Source organism: Corvus cornix, chromosome 8 (assembly GCF_000738735.6).
Source record: "Corvus cornix cornix isolate S_Up_H32 chromosome 8, ASM73873v5, whole genome shotgun sequence".
Classification (NCBI taxonomy): Eukaryota; Metazoa; Chordata; class Aves; order Passeriformes; family Corvidae; genus Corvus; species Corvus cornix.
In genome coordinates this window covers 25,655,945-25,681,080 of record NC_046338.1, presented here as the reverse complement: position 1 = coordinate 25,681,080, position 25,136 = coordinate 25,655,945, and the positions used below count along the sequence as shown (strand labels likewise).

The following is a 25,136-nucleotide window of genomic DNA, read 5'->3' as shown; positions in this document are numbered from 1 at the left end:
AAGTTCAGCTCTATCTTTCTCCCTTTCTAAACTCTACCATATTTGAAGCAAGTCACTCCTCTACTCCACTTCCCTTGAATTGTGCCATGCACAATGAGAGAACCCTAAGAGTGAAGCAAACCTCCACAGAGTAGTGTGTAGCAGGCTGCTTTGGTCTCTCCTTCCAAGGAGATGACTGGAAGACACTGAACCTGTGTTTTCCACATTTCAGGCAAACATCTAGTTTAAACCACTTGGTGAAGTCACATGAATTCTCACCTTAGGCAACTAAAGTCCTACTTCACACATATTGGCACAGAAAGGAAAGACCACTCTAAACAAAATTTCTAACTATTAAAACAAAGCCACACTGCAAAAGACATTCTTTGCAGGGCCTGGGTGATTCAACATTTAAAAGGTTTTCTTAAAGGACGGAAGTCACACAAAGCAACAAAATCTCTTTTCATAGCTCCTCAACCATCTTATATATAGAAAAACCTGAATACAGCAGACTGTATCTTACAGGCCTCCACAGCTCTGCTTCAGCTTCAGATCTCAAGTCTGAAGCCAAACTTCCCTCAGCAGCACACAGCTCTTCGAGAGTTGCAGTATAACAAAGATCAGCTGTAGTTGATTAATGTGGGTGCCTGCAGGGAGCAAGAGGAGTCTTGTCATATACAATACTTGAGACTTGTGAAGAGAGGCCACGAAAATGAGCAAGTGGTGCTGACTGGCACAGCTACATGGGGAAGCAGGCACTGGCACCATTAAAAAGGAAAAGCTAATTAAAATGGAAACAGAGACTTCAGCAGAATTTCTCATGTCCATGCTTTCAACAGCAGCTTCAACACTCTGGAGTGCAATGGAAAGAAAGAAGATGGTCGTCCTCCATTACACCCATGGCATACTTAATCCATTCCCGAGGGCTCAGCTGAAGCCAGACCATCCCCACTGCTTCATTTAGACCATCCCCACTGCTTCATCCCCACTACCTACATTTAGAGCCTTCCTGCTCCCAGTTAAGTGTCCCTTGGGAAAGCAGCACATCTTCCAGAACTGAAGACTGCATCCACCTCCATGCTCAGCCCTAAACCACTGCCTAACAAATCCTTTAATTCTTTGCAATCTCAACTCTCTCCTTAAACACCTACTACACTTAATTTATACTCATCTCAAACCCCATGCTAAAGACCCAGAGGCCCAGCATGCACAAATGCTTAATTTCAGGAGGCTGAGTCAGCACACTTGACCTCTTGACATTAGGAGTTGTACTGGGACTTGTCAACAGCTCTTGTGCTGTGTTAGCACTTGGAGATGACCTGCAAATGTAAACTGAAGGGTACTGACTTGAATAATGTGTGTTTAATACCCAAATAACCTGTATAAATGGGGCATCCGGCACATTGCTGTTTTATTATTCAGGTTGCAGACTTCTCTCAGACAGGATACGCCAAGTGATGCATTTGAGAATTGCTTGAATCACCATACCAAGAAGAGTCTCACAAATCACAGCAATGGCTTAAAGAAACAAGTAATAGACAATATTTCTACCTAGATTTTCTCATTAGCACACCAAACATAAGTATCAACCAATTCTAGGGGGAGAAGCAAGGGCAAACAGCACATGCCTCTATGAAAAAAAAAATTCAGAAAAAAGAGAATAAAATGGTTGAATACTTCCAAGATGAGAAAAGAAACACACAGTAAATATTCTGGAAGTACCAGCAGGACTTGCAGTAGATTACCCTAACAGCCACTTCAGGAACAGACTCCAATTTTAGCAACCAGTTCTGAGCTAAACAGCCTCCACACAGGCCTAGTTACAACTCTAAGAGAATGGCATTTGAAAAGCAATTTTCCTCTCCACGTTAGAAACAGACACTACAAAGCAGATATTTAACTGGTGAGTTCAGTCTGACTCTAATTAAATGGGGAATTTCTGGGAGCAGGGACTTCAGTGATATTTGTTGTGCCATTGTCTGGGGTGACAATCCCCCAGAAGCCTCCCTTAGATCATAGCATTATCTGCAGTATGAGCAAAAGGGAAGAGTTCCTGCTCCAGAAAGCTTACAACCAAAGCTGAATCAAACTAACTAACCAGATCTTCTCTCAAACAAGAGAAAAGATATTTCCTCATCAGCTTCCACTTCTCAGTTCACTTTACTACCAAATAACATTGTCTTGAGGATAAAAAGATAAAGAAGAGGGATTTCAAATGCCAATTTTCATCGTCCTAGCTCAGACCAGTGCAAATGTGGTTGTGGGATAGAAAGCATAAAAAGAGGTGATGTCATTTCAGGATACATCAGGTAGCTGTTATATAATAATCACCAACAGGATTAAGGCTTCCAAAGCACTGTAAGTTTTTATGGTATTAACTAAACAGCAATAAGGCCATGTTGAGGTTGAAGAAGAATTAAGGAGACACACAATCCTAAGAGACTACAAAGCTAGAGGAGAAAGCTCAGATTCACCACTGCACTGCCCTTGCTCCAGCCATTATCTGGATGCACCATCTGCACTGGATTTAGCACATCCCAAAGTCAACGTATTTCAGAAGACTCTAGCAATGTCTTACATCAGTGATTCACACAAGACAAGATCCTCTATTCCCACTCAGCAATCCTTAGAGCCAAAACCTGCTAAACCTTTAGTGTATCTAGCAGAGCAGCCTCCAGGTAGTATCAGCCAAAGAACACACAAAAAGCAATAAAAATCCCTCCTCAGAACTCCAGCATACAACAATGATCAAATAGAACAATTCTCTGCTTTTTACAAACTCCTTATTGTTTCCATGGCTTTCCCCTAGAGACAACAAAAAGTTTCACTTGTAACTGATGTATTTGCATGATCTTAACACAAGATTGCCAAACTGTAAGTACAGAAATCAGTACTGCCTAGACTTAAAACTAACAAAATTGGGAGATTTCTGATCTGGCTAGACACGTTACAAGAGCCAGCAGGTATATCAAACTTCATTAAAAATAAATATATATATATACATATAGTTTGTACCTCCATCAGCTAGGCTCTGTGAAGTTGCTGGCTATTTTTCCTAGGTGCTCCCCCAGAACTACAAACATCATTCATGTGTCAACTCACATGGTTTTCAGGTAGATATTGAAGTAATTTTAAAGACTGGAAGATTCATTCTACAGTTTAGGATAACCTAGAAATAAATCTACTGGAAACCTTCTAAACTTCTGTTTAAACCTGTGTGTGACAAGATGATGTAAATGCTGAGAAGCTGGGAGTAGTGAGGAAGTGGCAAAGACAAAAGAACACAGCAACTTTTAGGCACATCATATCATGATGCAAACAGCTCCACTGTCCCTGCTGAAATGTCTGTGTAAGACCAAAAGAAAACATACCCAGGAGTGCAGTGAGTTTGGGAAGCAAACCAACATGGACCATTTTACTTCTCAGGCCTGTATCAAAGGAGAGATTTAGTAAGAGTCGAAGAGTGATATTCAGCAGGTCTTCATGTTCACATGGTACCATTTTCACAAGTTTTTCAATAATATCCATTTCAACCTGTATTTCAAGAAAAAAAAAATCCATAATCCACCCAAACTTACTTTGGCTTCAATATCCAATTTGTAGCCATAATAGTGACTGTTAATGCATTTTCATCTGAAGTAGTTCTGCTTATGCCTTTGTGGTTGAAGTCTTCTAGACTAGGTTACTGGGAAACATTGATTAAAAAAGTTTTTGAACCAAAAAGTTCAGATGTCTCGGAAACATTCCTCACAGTTGGAATACTGCAGGAATGTGGTGAAGACATCACTTGCAAAACTAGATTGGGGTGAGCAAACTCATTTAAACTTAAACACAAGCAATCCTGCAGCAACTGCCAGTAGAGTCAAAGACAGATCCAACCAAGAAAGACAGAAAACTGGCATCCAAAAAGACTTTGAGACCTTTCATTATAAATTTCAAATGAACCCCTAGACAGAAGTGTGCATGTGCTCTAAGAAGAGGCATGCCATCCGGCATGTTCATTTAATAAAAGCATGAAAGTCATCTTGAAACATGTATCACTTTCAAATTAAAAATTGGAATCCAGGAACTGAGAAGTGGTATCAGTTCCTGAGATCATGTTCACTTTACCAGCCAGAAAACACGTCTGAACATTGACTGGCAAGACTTCAGAACATTTTTACCATGTTTTAAACAACATTTCTGTGCTTTTATTTGACATAATCTTTTAAATGCATTCATTTTTTTTGTTTCCCAGATCCTTCTTTGGCCAGAAGGAGGCACATAAAATTACTTGGCATTCTTGAGACTTCTCCATGTATATTACTAGTTTGGTTATAAATAGACACTGAATGAATACTAAGAAAAGAAACTACAGCTCTCCCCACACAGCACAGTGCAAAAATCAAACAACCGACTGGACGGCTTTGATCAGAAACAATCATGATAGAAAGAACTCCCATCTCACTGCCTTGAATTTAATATGGTCCTTGAATAGCCAAGGGAAGAATTTGCTATAAATACATATGGATTGTTCAGTTTTACCTAGAATCAGGTGCTGCACAACTAATCTTTGTTCATTTTGCCTTTGACACTTCTGTATTATTGCCCAATATAAATATCAGAACACCTTCTTATTCACTGGTAGCTTTCCTTAATAATACCATGGAAAAAAAAGTATCATCTTTATTATCAGTAAGGAATGCTCAGACAGCTGACCTGAAGCAGACCAACACTTTCAGTGTTAGAACACTCTGAAAGAAAATCAATTTAACAACTTTGTTTCATTTGTCTTTCCACTACATCAGATGGAATGGGGAAAGTGTGCCAGCAAATCAGTGGGCTGTAGACCTAATTCTTATTTTCCTAACCAAGTACCATATATAAATAAGGGAGATACTTCTTGTCTGCAGTGTTCAGTGTACACGCATGCAAAGGTCCAATTAATTCACTACTGCTTTTACACAGATCTTTTCATCTCACAATCTATGTGTACCATGGATCTCAGATTACCTCTTGGATAAGGAAAATGTATCATTTTCATCTAATAAATTGTAATAAAGGCACAAAGGTGAAGTCAAGCATCTATTAAAAGATCCGTAAAGGAGATACTTGACTAGAGCTTGAAGTCATAAAAAAAAATACGCTACAATTTCAAAAGTGTAAGACTTCAACAAAAAAAAAAAGCTTATGAAGAATAACTGCCTCCAGTTCTTAGGAGCTAACAGCAGCAGGATCATACTCTCTGTTGGGGATGACAGCTCCGCAGAAATGTTTGCAGTAGGTTACAACTGGATCTTGTGCTTCTTTTCTTCTACTCATTTTACTTGTAACAAAACAGGATAATTAGAGCTAGAGATACTTAGTGTCTCCCTCTTCCCTCCAACCACACAAAGTTTTCAGAACTCCAACCTTTCCAGCAATGCAGTAGAGCGCTACAAGCCTCACCATATCATTTTTGTTCTCCATGAAAATGCTGAGTTTCTTCAGGAAGGTTACCACAAGGATAAGCAGCTCAAAATTATCCCGGTCCAGTGCTTTCACCAACATGTGGACAATGTTCTTGTTTCTCATCTTCAGCTCAATGCGAGTATCCTCAGCAAGGTTCAGGAGCAGGTAAATCGCAACTAACAAATCATACCAACAGATCAAAACCAACACAACTAAACAAGTCTCTATATACACTCTAAGTGCTGAAGACAAGACTTTCAGAAGCATTATGCTCCCTTTTCAATGCATTTTGAAGGCAACTGCCTGTGAACGTTTTTTATTCCTCTTTAAAAAGCATTAAGAAGATTAATTCTAATCATGGCTTTGAAAAAAAACCTAAAATTATGATCACTAGAAGCTTTTCATGTTGTGTGGTATGTATTTTTTCAAATTTCAATTCCAACAGGAACCATTAAAAAGCCCCTCTCAGGAAAGGTTTGCCACTCAGATAATTTCAGTCTAAAATTAAGTGTATTTTAGTACAGAAACTGAGATAGAATGAAATCTAATCAATGAGTCAGATAGAAGCTAAGTTAGGCAAAGTCAAAAAACCCAAATACCCAAATCCTCCCAAACCCACATCATGAGCAAAGCAAAGTGGATCACTTTTGCTCTTCTTCTTCTGACAAACGGCTTTTAAAATTATTAATAGTGTCAAACAATCTGATTGAGTACTTGTCTTCTCCCTATTCTTTGGCAACACTCTTCCATATTCATCCACACATTCAGTATGTTTAAGACATCCTGGTTATAACAAGAATCAAATGGAATCCCTCAGCCACATTTACCAACAACAAAATAATTTGCTACTTGGATTTGGTACCTCTCAGGAGCTGTTCCTGCTTGACAACCAGCCCTTTGTATTTTTTGTAAGTTTTCTCATAGTCCTTTTTCAGAGTTTGATTTTCAGGATCTTCATCAAGTGAATTGCAGAAGTTAAGGAGTTCAGAGAAAAGTTATACAGGCTATATGACAATTGTCCTCAAAATTGTTACTCAATCACTAGTTAAAAGCAAGAGATCTATGGAATACCCAGTGTCAAGACTCTACTTCAGCAACAGCTTGGTACACCTGTAATCCAGGCTATGATTCTTCTCTCCTTCTAGGCCAGGATATAATACACCCTAATAAGCAGCACATCTGTTCTAAGACATACTACTGATAAAATACAACATTTTTTTCTTGTGTTGCTTTAGTAGCTTCAGCATCCCAAACTCGTCATTCTTGGGCTTTTTCATATCTGCACTTGTATTTTGCACTTTCTAGTAAATTCTACTGCTTTTACAGAAGGTGCTGTATACTCATCTTGTATAACCCAACAACACTTGTCAAGACAAGTCAGAAGCCATCAAGCTATGCCAGAACATCAAAAGGATATCAGCTTTCTTCTTTTTAGCAAGTTCTTCCTGCCAAAGCTCATGTCTCTTCAGCTCATGGTCTATGATATTCATACACAGGGCTCCAATTTTGTAATGTGTGATGATTCCATGAAATTGAGAGAAACTACATTGAAGAAATAATACTTGAGAGGAATAAATGCCAAGAACTCCGTATCTATTTTGATATCTATGCTGGCAATGACCCGATACTGCACCACATGAAATATTAAAAAAGGTATTTACTGTGTGCCCCATTATAGCACTTCCCTATTGAAAAAATAGTTCAAAACAGGAACAATCCCTGAAAACACGAATATTTTCTCAACTTGTAGAAAGACAAGGAACAGTTTGTTGTTCCAGGTCAAAATAAAAACACATTCCAATTTTCCATGCATAAAGGCAAAGGTTTTCCCCTCAGCCCTGCCTTCCATACTGCAAGTGCTTCACAGCACTCTCTCCTCACCAGAAATACAACAGAGACCTAAAAACAAGGTAAATGCAAATTCTGCTTGAATTTTTTCTAGGCAGGGTATGCTGAAACACTGGCATAGCTAAATAAGAGCAAGCACTCACTTCAGTTTTGAACATTGTTTCTTCCCTATAGAGTGCTGATGGAAATTACAGGTGGCAGCTCAGCCACCTTTTATTTCTGACACAAAGCTATGAGTCAGAATCTTTACTAGTTTCTTCCCAGCTCTCTTAGACACTGCCTCACCATGAGGGTTCTTTTTGTTATAAGCAATAAAATTGAGGCAGAAGTGTGTTCCTGTCTGTTTTTCCTGTTTCAGTGAAGTTCCGTAGCACAGTGCAGAAAACAAATGGAAAGCCACTAAGCAGAGCTACATTCCTTATGTCCCTAAACCCAGGGACTCTGCACTCACCTTGAAAAGCAGAAGAAAATGTAAATTATATTGGTAGCGAGTTCAATGCTTTGTTTCCAGTCTTCCCTCAGCACTCTAGCCAATGCACCCAGGGCAGTTTCTGAAGTGAAACAAGATTTAGAGAAGCATCAGCATTTTGTGTCCCTCCTTTTTATCTTGTGAGCCTCAGAATTTGAATACACCTTATTCTACATCTATCAGTTTTCTAGTGGCAGACTTCCCCAGGTATCTCACTTTAACAGGCAACACTGCTCACAAGTTCCATTTGGAGACTGTACTGAACTAGAGAGTACCCTGGGTGGTCATCCTGTCACAAACCCTATGAGGAGACAGTATGGAAGGAAACTGCAACCACACACCAAAGTCATCTTAGAACTACCACTAACCTTCAGACCTTGTGGCCTCTGCCAGCTCTGTGTTCCAAACTACATTGTGTCCCCAGCCGAAAACATGACAATTTTCACTTTCAACCCTCCTTTAAATTCTACCTTGACAGACAGTATTTCTTATCCACCTTTCTATTTATTTTCCCCCAATGAACTTCATATTATTTAATAATTTATTTCTTCCTGTCTTATTTCATCTCACTTTTCCATTCACCTTCCCCTATCTCTTCATGTGCTCTCTTCATGTACACCAAGTTACTTGATCAGAATGAGAAAAGCAGCAACTGGGAACACAAAGCACTAAAATATTTTCAACAACTCATAGGGACAAGCCATTATTTCATGGCTCACCATTCCCATCCCATTCCATCTTCCTTGGTGACACTTCAAGATAGGTATGTACTGAAGTCATCATTTACTCAAGGAATGTAAAGGTATAAGGGCTTAGCAAAAGAGGCAAGGAAAGAAAATTACAAAATCAACTTATGTCAGCTTTCAAATCTGCTTTTCAAGGCAAGTTTCCTCATCTACAGAATACAACAATACATTCTCATCTCCAGCAGTAATGCCAGCCGAAGTTAATTTAGCATCAAAATAACTAGGATCAGAAAAAAAAAGCTGAAGCCTGCAGAGGCCAGGAAGATTTCAGTATTAGGCCCACCTAAGACCAGTCTGAGCAGCTTCCATTTGTAGAGAGATCCAACTGGGCTTTGATGGCCACCTTATTATATACAAAGAAATAGAGTCTAGCAAACTAAAGAAAATCCCAAATTAAAGGTGAACTACTTTTCCCTGGACACAAATTAACAGCACATCAAGAGAAATTACCATTGGGTTTTAAAATTACCATTTATAAGCAGCTCTTCCAAATTATCAGGATTCCTGGCCAGCTGCAGAACAAGGGCAGAGCCACGCACCTTGTCAGGAATGTCCTCATACAGTAACTCAATGTACTCATCCATATCGTTGATATTGGCAACTTCATCAATCTGAAAGCAGTCAGAAGTAAGGGTTTCACAGAGAGATGGCAATTCAACACCAGCAATCACGTTATTCAGTCGTGAGACAAAAGCTTCTGAGTACACATCTTAAGCAAAGATAAAATACAAGTTAAAAAACCCCAACACACGCAGAATCACTGCCAATGAACACCAGGAAATCTGAGGAGATATAATTCCTAAAACCAAAGGATGCTCAGACACAACTCTGTGTCCTGTCCAATGTTCCAGACCTCACTGGCTGTCCTGCTGCATGCTATACTTGGAGGGGCAAGTATGCAAGTCACTTTATGTATGCAATTCTCTTTGTGGAGATAATTTTTTTCCATTGTGCAATATTTCCAAACCAAGTTCTTAGTTTAAAAAACAAGAAGCAGAAAAACACAAAAGTTCAGCATTTCCTCTCCCCTCCTCCCTTTTATAACTGCTTACTGAAGTAGTAAACGGGGGTTTGCATTTCTCTTTTAACACCAATATTTACCTCTGTTCCTTCAAATGGGGGTGGATCTTTTGGCTTGCTGGTTTTCTCTTTCTTTTCTATAAAGAAAAAGACATGGGTGCAGTTAAGTTACACATGCTCTAGTTAAATCAAGGTCAAAGTCCTTTTCACCAGCTGATCTGCCAGACTAATTCTGGTTTCTGAAGCTGAACAGTCCCTAAGCAGTAAGGCAAACCCTCAGCTGCCTTTTGTCAACTCAGTCTAAACGATCAGTTATAGCCCCATCAGCTGGGGAGACAGAGGGTAATAAACCTTAGAGCAAGCCCAGAGTGACAACATGCACTTCCACAGTGAGATACCTCAGCAGTTTTGATTGTGCTTGTGCCCTGTGACACACCAAGAGACAGAAATGCAGAGAGAAAGAAGGTAAAACATGCAAAGTGTGTACAGTCAAACCACATATATAATATAAATCTTTGTTTTAAACTTGTCTCACTAGGAATCCAGCTCAAGAACAAAGCTTACCATTTCATGGTTGCAAGAAACCTTACTAACCACAAGGTAATGTAGGATCTAATGTTTAATATTAAACTGTCCCCTGAGCAAAAAGTTTAAGGTAAACTTAAGAATAAATAGGACCACCAAAAGGCCAGGAACTTAAGATGACAAGATGAGAGAGAAATACCCCAAACTGTCTGCTACACCATCAGGCTCTGAAACTCTCCAGCTTTACACACAGCCCAAATTCAGCCTAGGCACACTATCCACCCTTGCAAGAGGTGATGCCAGAGATCTTTCTGGGAAGGTCCTCACAGAGACTTTTGATGTCACTGCAAGTGCAGATTCAAAATGAAGAGGCTGAACCAAATAGCAGAATCTGTACCTCTCAAGTCCTGCTAAAGCACAAGGCAGCCAGTAAGAAGCATCAATGCTAAGTTTAACCAAAATAATAAAATAAATTTCATTGTTAGAAAGGTAATTTCCTCCAATCTCACTCCAACACCATAATTTTTTCCAAGGATGATTAAACCATGCCTCTCCCCTACTGTCACTATCCCCAAAGAACTCATCAGGGACATTGGGATCCCAGCTAGAAACACCTCACACAGTAGCTGTTCAAGGCAGAGGGACCCCCATCCCAAGCTACTTTGTGCCTGTATTTTTTACCTTTTCCTGCCGAGGCATCTCTGCGGTTCTGCAGGTAGTACAGCAGCTGTTCTACTTCTCCAAGCTTGGAAGGGTGAATGAGCTTGCATTCTTCAACAACCTTTCGAGCCAGGGAACCAATGTCTGTATTTGCATTAAGACTCTTCAGACGAATTCTGCAATACAGACAAGTCTCTTTTCAGTTCTTAAACTTTTTTCATCTTCAGTCCTTTGATTATGTTTACACAGTCATGAATTTCTTGAAGCAGAATGATCCTGATACACCCAGTGCCTGTGCCTTTCATGTCAAAGTCGTGTCCCTGAACTCCAAAAGGCAAGCAACTGTCAAACAGATTTGATGAAGCGTAACTATCCATGAGCTGACAAACAGCAACATTAAATGCAGCTGTAGGAACAGATCCCTTACAACCATCTTTGATACAAAAGACAGTAACTGATTTGCAATATACCCCATAAAAAGTGCACAGGACCACAAAGGAGTACTGCACACAAAAAAGTCCCAAATAAAAAACAGTTCTGGGTGTTGTCTGCACAGTAAGGTTCTTCTGGAGTGCCAGGAGCCTCCCACAGCTCTGGCAGATCTGCAGCCAGGTCCACAAGCAGTGAGCAGTAAGAAATCTCTGTAGGTATTAACAACAGGGTGGAAAAAGGATTTCCACCACCCTGCAGATGCAAGTTATGCTTGCATCTGATGACAGAAGAACACTTCTGATATCTTCAGAAATTTGAGACAATTTAAGGATTCTCTTCTTTTCCCCCCCAATTATTCTTCTTATATGCACTCACACAGGTAGCCACTTCAGCTAAAATTCTCAAAAAGAAATCATTTTAGAGATAAAACCCTCTAGAATAGGTCCAACCTTGCAGCTTGAAAACTGAAGTTTTGATAGTTCTCTGGGCTTTTCCAGTGGGGAATATTTTAATGGTCTTGAAAGAAATTATCAGGCAAAAGTAAAATGCAGATACTGTAGTGAATTCACTGACTGGGCAGGGGCAGATCAAAACAACAGGAGAGCCAACAGCTGGAGCATAAGGCTGTCAAGGAGGTTCTTGTAATGATATTTCTTGCTCCAACACGAACTACCATTTGCACAGGAAACAATCACTTTACTTTTCTCTGCTTCAAGTACCCATCATGTAAAACAGGAGTAATCACTTTTCTTTACAAAACACCTTAAAGGACATGGCTGAAAAGCAATTTACAGCACGTGTTTCACATGTTAACCTTCCTAGGTACGTGTTATTTCCTGGCTTTGAAACCCTCTGCTAGCCCAGCACTAAGCTGCATGAAGATTATAACCTACAATTTCTTAGAGGCAAGGTGATATGTTGAGTTATTGAATCTACGACTATGAAGATCGAAATAAACTATCAGATCTTGCTATGACCTTACATTTTCTGACATTCCTTGCGTTCCCCCAGCATGGGGTCTCCCAGCTCTCCCAGAATTGTTGCTTCCACTTCATAATGGACAATGAGGGCTTTCTCAGATGGATGCACATCTATGTTACCTCCTTTCACCTTCCTGTCATAAAGAGAAAAAAAAAAAAAAAGATTAAATGAAAAGCTCAGAAAACATACCAGAGCAGAAATCAGTTACCTGCCTCCTGTTCTATTCAGACCCTAAACCCAAGTACTGCTCTCCTTCCATACCATATTCCATCCCACACAACTGTACCAAAGCCTGGTGCCAGTGGCATATTCTTGACTACTATGCGTTGTACAGAAACATCCAAGCCACTGGTCAAGCCTGAGTCACAAAAATCAGGTAAGGAAAGAAATCAAAGTTATCCTGTTCCAAATTGCCACAATGAGCAAAAAGATGCATTTCACCAAGGAGGTGAATTTCCCATTTGATTCCCCATAACCTTGTCAGTATTGACAAATCTTTGTTTAATGGCCTTAATTAGTGGAGTCATTTAAAAACAGATTTTTTTGTCACTCTCTTGGCTAGTTCTTAGTAGTTAAAATTCTACGAGACTGAATTACAAATAATTTGTATTTCAATTTAACTATTCTCTTGAAGCACAAGCCTCTTTGCTACTGTTCTTCACCTCACTGTGCCTGCTCCCAGGCTTGAGGGATTACAAAAATCAACAGCTGCCATCAAAAGATATAAATCATGTCTACCTGCTTTTCTACAGCTACAGATACTTGGGAAAAGTATTCTCCAGGGAAGTACTCTGGGGCATGTCAGTGCCATAAGGGCCTGTCCTGCTCTCCCCTCCTTTGTGCCAAGAATTCTGTGTCCACAAGGCTCCTGAGGAAAGGCTCAGATGCATGAAGATACACCTCATTTCTGTTTTCAAGCAGTGGCAGAACCACATCCAGAGAATACAGTCACACATTTTTTATTTATTGGTGAAGATGACTTTTGTCCCTTTTCCACTTGGTACTGCCAATCAAATAGGTACAGTCATGCCATAAACCAGGCTGCTAAAGCACTGCAGATTAAAAACACCTCCAAAATGTGGATTTAGCTTTTGGGATGTGGGTTGTGTTTTTTTGTTGGACGTTCAGTTTTTTTAGACAGATCATGTCCATAAGGAGAATTACAAGTGGCTTCACCAGTAGTCATATCAGCAGGTAGCCTTGGCATTGGGTCAATTGGGTCAGAGAAAACAACTTCAACCTCATAGAGCTGAAAATGTCAGCAAATCCAGATGCAGCCTGTGGTGTAACCACTCTCAGCAGAAAATGTTTGAGATTTGTCTCCATCTACCCAGCTACTCTGGTGTCCACTTTCCCTTCTGCAGAATACAACTGCAAAAAATACCTTTGTCTTGAGATACAGCCAAAAAACTCCACAAACCACAGAGAAGTCTGCTGCGGGAAATGAAGAGTCCAGTTCCAGCTACCAGCCTTGCAAGGACATAAAGCTACAAAGCAAACAAATATATCTCCCTGCTAGAGAGCAACATTTTCCATGAGAGTATAGCAAAACTCCATTTATGACTTAAGAGTTTTTTGAAGATATTTGGGTTTGCTCCCCTTTAACAGTACCTTGATGCAGATGTTTCATTACAGTATGTTCTCTGTTCTCACAAGGTCCAGTCTTGCAGGAGAGAAAGCTTATGGCAAATCTATTTCAAAAGAATCCAGCTCTCACTCCCCACCTCCAAATATATTTCTCCCATATTAAGATCTACCAGGAGATGCCAACTGCTCCTGACTCAGGCTCCTGACAGTCAAAGCTCTGGTTAGTGACAGCTTAGTAATATTTACAGATATAAAGAAAAGGATGGGTAGACAACAGGGGTTTGGTAAAGTTTTACAAGAATAAAGATGAACTAACAGCTCATCATTGCCAAAAGGACTAGATCTTCCCATGTTTCCCTGCTCCTGGCAGTCACCTTGGAGTTCAACATGAGGGCTCATCAATCCCTGTCACAGTCAATTGCAGCAATCCAACAGAAAACTCTCCATATTTCGGAGAGAGGAAGCTTTTCGATGTGTCACAGAACTGAAGTCATCTATAGAAAAGGAACAACACCTCCCATTTATTATCAGGAAGAAGAAGGAGTGAAACCTCCTCCTTTTGGCAACAGCAAACCACAGATGAGCTTAGCAACCAGGAGAGTCTTAGCTTAAGACTGCTTAAACTGTTTTAGGACTTCCCACATTTAATTTTTCCTTAAGAGGGACAGATGTGTAAACTGACCAACTTGCAGCTGCAGAGATTTTCTACCCTCTCACACTGACAAACACCCTCTCTGCCTGAGCTATTTCTGAGCTAATGAAGTCACAAATCAATACACAGCCAAGTTCCCTCTCTGAAAATCCTAACTTGTGAAATACTTGAAGACCTACACTAAATTGTACTCCCCAGCCACTGAAGTTGTTTTTCATTTGGAAAACACTGCATTCAGATTGTCAGCATCACAAGGTACATCTTTATTTACAGAAAAAAACCGTCCTCTCCCCCAAATCTACAAACATCTTTTTTACCAATTTTCTACACATCTTGAGTCTGTAAATCACTTCATAAAACATTTCAAACTACAAACATTATAACAAGTAGAAGCAGCAATGCACTGGGGAGCTCTCATGCACATCAGCCTGTCCTTTCACTTCACTGCTTGCTTTGTCAACAAGAACGCAGTTCACTTCAAGGTTTAAAAGAGGAAGGCCTTTTCTACAGACAAAAGCTGGACAAGCTGAGCTCACATAACCAAGGCTGGAGTGTTAATATTCTTTATTAACTAATTCCTTTAGAGGGAAAAAGCAAAAGCAAACTATCCTAATGAAAAGTGGGACAAATGGCGCACGTGGGTAAAGCTGAAAATCCAATAACAAATCCCAGCAAGTCAGACTTGGTGGGAGGGGGAGTGCCCATGGAGGATGACAAGAGGGAAACAGGGAGCAGAGGAGTACCAGACTTGCACACCAGCCTGGTCACATTAAACAGCACAGCAGGTAGTTTTGGGTTTGTGCTCCCAAAAAAAGAAAGAAAACTACACTTGTTGCAGGGATGACTACAAAGGAAAGATTCCTCCAAAATCATGTAAGATGGAACAAACTGAACATGCAAGGCTAAAAACCAGACACTACTCCAAAGATACAGCTATTGATTTAACTAAGGGTGGCCATTTACTTTTTACCCATCATAGCACTGTCATGACAGAACTAATGTTCAAAGATTATCAGGAGGGGTTTTTTCCCCTGCGCTGTTTCCAACTATGGGTCTTAATATGTGGCATATAAGGGGAGAAAAAGCAAAACCTAGACAATTTAAACATGAAATTCTGCAAATGCTAGTAACTGGAAAGGAAGTAAAAAACAAGAGAAGACCAGGAACTCCGTACGATTCAAGACATGATGGATAAAATCACCTGCATGATAGGAGCAAGTGACACTGCTCACACATCACATCTGAACAGAGGCCTAGATGACCTGGCATCTTTTGGAATTGAGTCACTTTTCCTCTGAAACAAATGACAGAGATCCTATAGTTGCCAACTCAGACCCTGTTCTTTACGCTGACTGGTCTCACTGCCAAATAGATAAAAGGCACCATTCATTCATCACATCTGCAACATCAAACCCAGACCATACACTTTATATACCACACCTACCTCTTCCATTCATGTCACTTGTCCCACCCAATCTGCCATGACATACTCTCAAGCTCTCCTCCGAATCAGTCCATGTCTCCCAGCTGCTCTCTGAACCTGGCCTTACTGTCTCTTATCCCATCCCTGACCCCCAAATCAGCCACCTGCCCCATCCCAACACCTAACACACAATGACCCTCCTCACTCATCTCCTAAGAGCATCTGTTCTCTCAACTTGCTGTCACTTCAGTGCCTCATCCCTAGCACACCAAAAAATGCCACCACAGCCATCCCCAGACCAGAGCACTCCTCCAAACTACCACCTTTCCCCCAGCAGTACCTACCCCATCTCTCTGCCTACCCTGCCTTTGTAACCTACACTGATCCTTCACCCTCCCTGTCCTCATTCAAGCCTTCTACCCAACAGACTGGAGGAGGCTGAGGGGGGACCGCCTAAACAAATCTGTCTCCCATTCCCAAACCCCTCACCCATCTTACCCACCACACCACAATCTCCAGAAAGCTTCCAAAACAGCCATTCTTCACTCCCGATACCTCCACCCACTTCATCATCTCCCCTCTCAAAATACTCTCCATTGTCACCTCCCCACCTAATATCTCCCATCCATCCCCAAGCCAGTCCTCACTACAACCAGCGACACGTCAGCCCCTCCCTCCACCCCCTCTCTACAGCCCCTTCTTGTCCCCCAACCCACCACTACCCACTCACCGCCCACCACACCTTCAGCTCCCCTATATTCCCCGAACCACAACCGTCCATCCACCCCTCTGCAACACCCCGCAACACCTGTGTCTCCCGCCCCACAACCTGACACATTCCATCCCTCAGGACAAGCTGCCGCGCCTCAACCGCCACGGTCTCCCCCCACCCCGTTCATCCCCAGCACGAACTACCGCGCCTCGTGCCCATCCTCTCCGGTTACCTCTTGAGGTACCGGGCGTCCTCGCTCTGCATGGCGGCGGTGAGGGGCTGTGAGGGGATGGGGGGGGCGGCCCAGGCAGGGCGCGGCCCCGCGCGCGGTGCTCGTTACCAGGGAGAGCGCGAGCCCCGCCCCGCCCCGCACGCGCGCTCTGAGCACGCGCCGCCAGCCCCCGCGCACGCGCGCCGCTCTCGCTGCCCGCCCCGCCTTTCCCTCCCCGTTAGCGCCCCCTGCAGGCGCGGGGGAGGCGCTGCCCCGCCGGGTCCTGGCTCCTCACGGGCTGTTTGCTTACAAAGGATCAGGAGATGAACGGAAGAAGCTGGGTTTTCCCTCTAAATGTGCACATAAGAGTTAAGTTTCTAAACTTGAGACGTTGCGTTTCTGGGCGTCAATATGACCAGCTATGGTTCAAGCTGGTAGAGACTTGACCGAGAGTAAGAATTGACCCGAACTCAAGCTATAGTAGAGGTCGGTGGGTTGGTACCCTTTACTTAGTATTCTGTATTTATTTAATGTTTATTGTTTTGAAATTTATATACATCACTGCCATCTCCTGACAAATCGTGAAATGGGCTTTCAATTAATCAGGAAGTTGTTTTAGGCGAGAGGTACTTCAGGACCTGTGAGCAGCAAGAGTGAGGGCACTTCGTGTTCACAGTATCACAGCATAGCTGGAGTTGGAAGGGACCTCTGGAGATGATCCTGGCCAACCCCTCTGCCAAGGCAGGGTCACCTGGAGAGGTGATACAGGGATGCATGCAGGTGGGTTTGGAATGTCTCCAGAGAGAGAGAGACTCCACCACCTTCCTGGACAGATTCCGCCATCACCCTTTGCAAAAGAAGTGCAAAGAACTTCTTCCTCATGCTGAGGTGGAACTTCTTGTGTTTCTGTTCATGGCCATTGTTCCTCATTCTGTTACTGGACACCACTGAAAACAGTCTGGCATCATCCTCTTGGCACCTGCCTTTGAGACATTTATACAAATGGATGAGATCCCCTCTCTTCTCCAGACGAAACTGCCCCAGCTCCCACAGTCTCTCCTCATAAGAGATGCTCAAGACTCTGTGTGCAGTATTTAGAGGAGGACTGAAGAAGGGCTATTGTGGTGTCCTGCCCCATTATGGCCATCTGAACTGGTCACTGGTCCTCAGCAGCAGCTCTTGGCTAAGCCCAGCCTTAAGGCAGCCTTGGTGTTTTGAAACATAATCTTCCTTCTGGGTCAGCAGCACTGCTGCCCAGACACTGACGCACAGAGAGCACAGAGATGATACTGCTGTAGCTCCAGACTCAGGCAAAATAGCTGCAAGTCCAAAAGCATATTGGAAAAGTTACACTGTACAGCCAGCACCTGAATCCTCTGTCCCTTTATCTTGTTTCCAAGCCTCTCTAAAGAACAAGCAAACAGCATCATATCCAGGAGGTATCAGAAAGGATCTTAATGGGCTGTAGTTTTCTGGAGTGCTCTTTGCTGCCCCATAACATACAACCAAAAATTCTCTCTACCCAGAGTCATAGGGGTAATACAGAAATAAATAATAGACAACAAAGCTTTTGCTTTTATTGTGGCAGAATGCTAAGCATAAATACTTAATGTCTACTGATCCTATTAAAGACTAAGAATTTTTATACTTTCATAATCTGTAACCAAGCAGAATAAAATATTTTGTGGTATCCACACAGTGCCCTGCCTTTGTTTTAACAGAAAATACAAAAAGAAAGTACCCTGAGAAATATGAAGTGCTACCTTAGTGCAATGAATTTACAAAACATTGCTAGAACACAACGCCTTTGTTACTATGTTTATTCTATTTTTATCACAGTAATACTGTCATAAAGAAAAAAATATAGCTACCTAATCAGAATGATAATTCTCCAGTGATATCAGCAGCTCTCCAGATAAGCATAAGCCAAACATTAAACTCTGAATCCATATAATAGTCTGATATTTACTGAGCACTTAGTACCTGACAATCTCCATTTATTTCACTATGAATTTACCTCGTTTATCTGGTAACATATGCCTATGAATGGAGAATAGTTTTAGACACCTATGCAAAGTAGGTCAAAGATTACAAGATGAGAATGATACTAAAGAATGTGAGACCTGAAAAATACAAGTGAAGAAACATTTATTCTAGTTAAATGTGCCATCATGTTTCGGCTAAAATTGGCTGTTTGACAGGACCTGAAGGGACAGCAGAGGCTGTCTCAGCCTGACAGAGTCCAAATGAAATACTTCAGCTTTGTAGGGAATGAGCCACCAGAACTGCCAAGATCAGATAATTCTGCTGGTCAGTGACAACTAGTTGATGCTGGGTTTAGAAAACCACATGGCATAAATACCAAAACCCATGTATTGTGTGGAAGAATCCTTTAAAATTAAATTGTAGAGCACATGCTGCCTGAGGTTTTGTTCTACAGCCTGGCCCTGAACTTCTGATGTTGTAGTGCACCATTTCCTTACATCCCTTTCCTTATAGTGTGATGAGGTTTATGGGACGAGACTCTGGAGATCCCCTCACCTGCATGGTAGAAGTGCATGTGAGGAGGAGAAAAGAGAGTATGGTATTTGGGGCAGAAGGGTGATGAAGTTGCAAGCAGAAGCTGGAATGTACAAGATCTTTGGTTTCTACTTTTTTCTTTTGTTTGGGGGATTTTGGAGTAGTTTGGTTTTTTTCTTAGAACAGTTGTAAGAAATATTGTTCTGGAGTCAGGTTGAAGAAGAGATTTTTTGCAGTGAGGGAGGAAGGGTGTGAAAGAGCATGGGAGTTGCAGAGAAAATCAGAACAGGAGGAGAATGGTGGAGGAAGCTGCATGAAGAGAAGTTGGGGAGGAGGAGCGAAGCAGGTGGGTAAAAAACGAGGAAAAACAGAACTGTGGAGTGTTCTCATATGGTAGATGTATGTACGTGTACATATATATATATATATAAGTATATGGTAGAATAAGCACAGATGAAGTAATTAACAACATTTTTATGCAAAAAACCCCCAGATTTTTATTTTTTGGTGAAGGTGCAAACAGATGTTATTAACCAGATGGACAGAATACACTCAGTGACATTGTAGCAGTACCCACCACATTGCCTCATGGTAAACCTGATTTTATTTCTTCCTGTTTGTTCTCTTATGACTGAAAAGTACTGATACTAGCAGTGATTTTTAAGTCAAAAAAGATGTTTCCCTTGTCTTCAATGAGCCCTTAGTATATGACATGGCTGCATGTTGAAAATGCATTGGGACTGGTTTCTTTCACATCACCGTGAAAAAAAAAATCAAACAAAATAACCAATACTGGTTTTCTGTAGCAATGGAATTGTTAAAATGTAATGGACTAATCTCATGTTTTGTGGAGTTGAGAAACCAAAGCAACCCTGAGATTTGTAATCTATCCATTGAATATTGCATTTTGCTCTCTGGAAAAAAAATAATTCAGTAGTTTTGTAGGGAAAAATCATGAATACGGGATATTTTCCTAGACCTTGTAAAATGAACTGTGCATAAAACTACTTAAGATTCTTTATTAGTTAAAATAAAGTAGAGCACTCTGAAAGGATGACTTCCAGGGAGACATGTTAGGTGATTAGACTGTGCAGCTCAGTGGGAGATGGAGATGCTGTTGTTCTGATGTGCTGTCACACAGTAAGTGATTGAGGAATGGAGGTAATAAACCCCGGGCTTAAAAATTTTTGCTGGGAGGAGGAAGTGAGACAAGGCAAAGCAAAATCTGATATGCAGAGGGAAGGTCTGGCTTAGCTCTTCTGGATGGAATTAATCTTGGAGCACAGATCAAGGTGATTCTTGAATGCCTTTTTGATCAGCAGTGATAGGGACATCTGTGCAAGAGAAGGGCATTTTCAGTGGCACATGATCATGCTGGCAAATTCTGGTTGCTTTTGTTATTCTTGAACATGAGACTTTACGAAAATGAAAACAAGATTCTCCATTAAGAGCTGATTTTTATTTTATAATATATTTAATCCAACACTGAGTAAATGTATCAATTTGCAACTCATTCAAACCAGGGAAGAAAATAACCTGTAGGTTTTCCTTGTTTCAGATGTAAAAAGAAACATCCAAAGATGTGAAAAGAAACAGACCTCTTCAAAGAGTTTTCTTTTGACTATTCACTGTAGAGCAGAGTGTGCTGTTTTCTCCTTTGGCCTATTGAAATCATAATTGCTGCCTTCCATGGAAGTGCTCTTCTTTGATGGCCTTGTAGCTCCTTCTGGAGCTGGAGTTGTAGTAAAGTAACCATCTACATGGACTTCTAGTGCCTGCCTTGAGACCAGTCCTTTAAGAAGGAATTTTGCTGAGAGAAAGAGCATGTTGTATATTTTCACAGCATCTTAGAATCATGGAGGTTGGAAAGACTTTTAAGACTGAGTCCTAGAATAAACCTAACACTGCCAAAGCCATGACTAAGCACATTGCCAAGTGCCACACCTACCTGTCAGTATGTTCTGGATGTGTATGTTCAGTATTTGTTTCTCTAGGGTTTGCATATTCCATTTCTCCTAATTTTCTGACAAACAGCCCAAAAAGATTAAATATGGAAGTGTCCATAAAAGAATGAACAGATGGCCTTTCTCTGTTCATGTCATCTCGTGACCCCTAATGACAATGACGGGGATTTCTTGTGCAAAATTCTGGTTCTGCTGAAATCAATGAGAGTTTACCACTGACCCCAGTGGGGACAGAATTTCACCTCTTAATGTTTATTAGATGCAGCAGGCAGAAAGCAGACTCACAGCTATAAAGGCTGTGACATTTTATGGTTCTGACTCTGCAACCACTCAGGCACATGCTTAATTTTGCCACAGTAATAAAGTTAAGCACTAGCTAAAGTGTTTTCAAGGAGGGGTCTCTTTTACACTTGAACAAGTCTATATTTCATCAGAAATCAGGAATTCCTCCCCTTCAAAAGAAAAAGATTCTGCATGTGGTCATCAAATTGTTTCTACTTTGCACAACAATAATTGCCTTTTTTTCAGTTTGTGTCAAAAAAAAAAGCAAAGGGAGAACAAGGAATGAGTACCTCAGCTGAAGTGATGTTGCTCTGGTGACATTTGACTTAACTCATTTCAAATGGATTCAATAGGGAAATATCAATTTTTCAATATTTATTCTAAATACCTCAGACCATGGCTATTTCCTTTAAGAAGTGAAGATTTTGCACAACACTTCACAGCCAAAATCTTTTTGTTAAGTTTTTTAGCTATCACGGACAACACCAGCATTGTTCGTCATATCAGGGAAAATCCTTCTACTTTTACAGATAGTATTTTTGTATTTGTTTCCACCTAATTTTAGCCTAAGCACATAAGGAGTGTAGCAGAGTGGAAGTACAAGGAGAGGCATTCAAGCTAGATGAATTCAGACCTGAAATAAAGCATAAAATTTTAGTGGGATAGCACTTAACAAATGGAATGACTTACCATAGGATTTATGAGTTGATGCTTCCTCATTCTTACCAGTCTTTGTATCAGGAGTTTAAGAAAAAGAATATGGGTGAGTGTACAGTAAATCCTTTCACAGGGTCTGCCCTGATGCTAATTTGTTTTATTTACATCATAAAGGAACCAAGCAGAGGCTGAACTTGTGTTTGATTTAGTGCACTTGCCCCTTTGCCCTGCTTGGTGAAGGAAAGGCAGGAGAGCATTTGGGGCACCTGGAAGAGACTGTCAGAGGAGGATGGTGATGGTGTTCAAAACAAGGTGTATGGGGTGACAACAGAGAGGTGGAAGAGAACATGGGGTGAAGAATAGTCCTTCACTCTCCCAGCTGTGCTTTCCAGGAGCCTGGAAAGCACTGGGGGAAGGAAGAAACAGGTACTGGTCTGGCTGGCCATGGGTAAGAAAATATGAGAGACCAGGAGTTCAGCTCTTGAAATTACTGGTTCTCAGGAGCTTCTGGGTTACAATAATGGAAGTTTTACAGTGCTGTTGAGCTGTGTGTTGAGAAAACAATCCTTCAGCTTTCAACTAATTTAGTTACCATCTGTAAGCTGTTTAAGCAATTCCCCTTATTTGCTCTGTATGCTTTTTCTTCATTCCACCTCCTACATGTACATCTGTGCACATAGGTATGCAACTGAGGATTTTCTATAGAACTGGAAAACACAGTTGTCACTGATGTTCTTTGTGGGCAGAACAGGGCAATGCTACATTACTGTAACCCATCCACAGACTGGCGGCATTTTGCTGTGGGGACCCGTGGTCTGTTCCTCACACCAGTGTATTTTATATAGACACAGAAAGAGTGAAGTACATAAATAAAAAGTTCTTTGTGCTACAAAACTCCAACATTGGCATTTCTGTGGATTTCTGAGTTTTATTTTGTACAAAACTCAATTTGCTACTGGATTTCAGATTTCAAAGTTAGCATATTAAAGTTGTCCTTACTTCACCCAGCCAACCATCTCATATGTTTCCTAATATTCCCCTGGAACCCAGGGGTATATCAGTTATCGTGGCAAGGCATAGTGAGGTGAGTTAATTAGTAACATTCCAAAATATCCTGGGCTTTATTGGCTAGTAGTGAAGAATCCCAGAAGAAGGAAAGCACTGTAATTGTGCCAGATCCATCCTATGTTTCCTGTAGTTTTGCTCTTGATTTTTTTTTATATGTATTGTCTCGGTGCCAGTGTTCGTGGTCTCTGAAATTAAAAGCATTTGTCATAAAGGGGATTATGAGATTAAAAATATTGCTCATAAGGAACACATTGATCCTCACTGGGAGGATGACAGACGTAAAAACATCAAATTACTGATGTCACCAAATAAAACTAATTTAGGAGATAACAGTACATTTTTAAACAAATAGTGGGGTTGCGTTAGATTTACAAACTGCAAGAACTTTCTTTCCCAGTGTGCTTATTCTTCATTTATCATTTTATAAGAAAACCCCTTAAACTAAAAGTTAGTCTCATACAAATGTCACTTGCTAGCTTTCTTGCTAATCCAGAGGAAATATTATTCTAGTGGTCCCTGAGGTCCAATGTCTAGGTGTTGGATACATGATAAACTTACTTGAAGCTTTCTCAGTGAGATATAGTCCTCTGGAGACAGCTGTGGATTTAATTTTTCAAGCTTTAGTACAACCTAACCTCTTAAAAATAAGATTTAAGTTTCCCTTGTCAGGTCACTTAAGAGTTCCTTCTTTTATTTTACTTCTTTTTTTTTATTTCTCTCCTCTGCTACTTGCCCAGACTGTTAATCCCCAGCCTCTGGAGGAAACATTTAACCATCTTAAACCTTTCATGTCTTGATCATTTTTTGGTTCCAAAGGACAACACACATACGTTTGGCTTTTGAATTGTTCTAGTCTGAGAGTTAATCTAGAAAGTATCAGTGCAAAGCAAACAATTTCCAGTCTTGATCATGTAGGTTTCCACTTCAGTTCTGAACAGAGGTGATTTCTGCAAATTTTGAGCCACTCCTCTGTGTAAGAGCAGTATTTCATACGAAGAGGTGTATTTATAGTCTCTGCAGTCCATCTTCCTGTGTGTTTATGCTGTCCAAGAGCTGAGTTTAATCTAGTTTTCTTGCCCCTTGATGTTTATCACTTTGTGTTTCAGAAATGGAAAAATTAATGTTCCTAGGCATGCACAGGATTTAACTGGCGAGTTCCTGATATTGAGAAACTGCACACAACTCAGAGACAGGTTAAGGATGAAGGCTGATCAAGCCAGCAGTGTCACAGATCCTGAAATGTATCAGAAATGCAAGGGGTATTATACTCCTGATACTTTTACTGATCCACAAAAAATGCTGCTTACAGCTCCTGACCCCCTCTCATCTCCCTGGTATGCACACACACATACACACACACACACACACACACACACACTCTCACACACACACTCACAGGCTTCTGCCAGACAGTTCCTTCTCAGGAGCTAAAGGTGCCAGAGGTTTTTCAAGGTCACTTGTCATATTTGTTCCCTGCAGTCAACTTTTCTTTATCTTTTCAGCTCGTTTTGCTTTGACTTCCTGAGGAAATTAGTTTTGTCTTGCCTTACCTATGCCTGCATTCATCTATCTAAGGTCTATTCTCCCTCCCTCTTAATAACTTCATGACATGTTGGCCAAGTGCAATCACCACTGAAAGATGTGCACAGAGTCTGGAAGTTAATTAAATTTCTAGAGGTTTGTGTGCTCTGGCTGCCAGGTAGATGAGAGAGAGACCCATCATAGGGACTGTGCTGAGGGAGAGTTAAGCAGAGTTCAGCTCTTTGGCAGCAGTGAGGGGTCAGTCCCTCTGTGCACACTCGCCAGACAGACAGACAGCACAGAAGAACTGCTGGCCAGAGCAGCTCCAGACTGGCTGCAGTACAGGCAATTTCTTGTCCAGGGTGGATCTTTCCTAATAGATGGCAAGTGAGAGGAGCTATGGGGCTTATTTCAGATAGAAGCAGAAAGACAGATCTGAAGGAAACTCA

The 25,136-nt window shown here is 41.1% G+C and overlaps 1 protein-coding gene across 2 annotated transcripts in view; it reads right to left on the bottom strand.

Moving 5' to 3' along the window:
- The window catches only part of KIFAP3 (kinesin associated protein 3), a 66,709-nt gene extending 49,868 nt beyond the window's left edge, over nucleotides 1–16,841 (bottom strand). Inside the window, exons 1-10 of one of the 2 annotated variants that reach the window (XM_010409352.4) lie at nucleotides 16,697–16,841; nucleotides 12,092–12,223; nucleotides 10,699–10,853; nucleotides 9,574–9,629; nucleotides 8,942–9,083; nucleotides 7,709–7,808; nucleotides 6,827–6,951; nucleotides 6,272–6,370; nucleotides 5,407–5,585; nucleotides 3,351–3,513 (exon numbers count right to left, since the gene is read on the bottom strand). In XM_010409352.4, coding sequence (XP_010407654.2) covers nucleotides 3,351–3,513; nucleotides 5,407–5,585; nucleotides 6,272–6,370; nucleotides 6,827–6,951; nucleotides 7,709–7,808; nucleotides 8,942–9,083; nucleotides 9,574–9,629; nucleotides 10,699–10,853; nucleotides 12,092–12,223; nucleotides 16,697–16,728 — 1,183 coding nt within the window. In that variant the 5' untranslated portion in view covers nucleotides 16,729–16,841. The remainder of the gene's footprint in view (nucleotides 1–3,350; nucleotides 3,514–5,406; nucleotides 5,586–6,271; nucleotides 6,371–6,826; nucleotides 6,952–7,708; nucleotides 7,809–8,941; nucleotides 9,084–9,573; nucleotides 9,630–10,698; nucleotides 10,854–12,091; nucleotides 12,224–16,696) is intronic. The other variant, XM_010409353.4, reaches the window with a different exon arrangement.
- Between the last annotated feature and the right edge of the window lie 8,295 nt (nucleotides 16,842–25,136).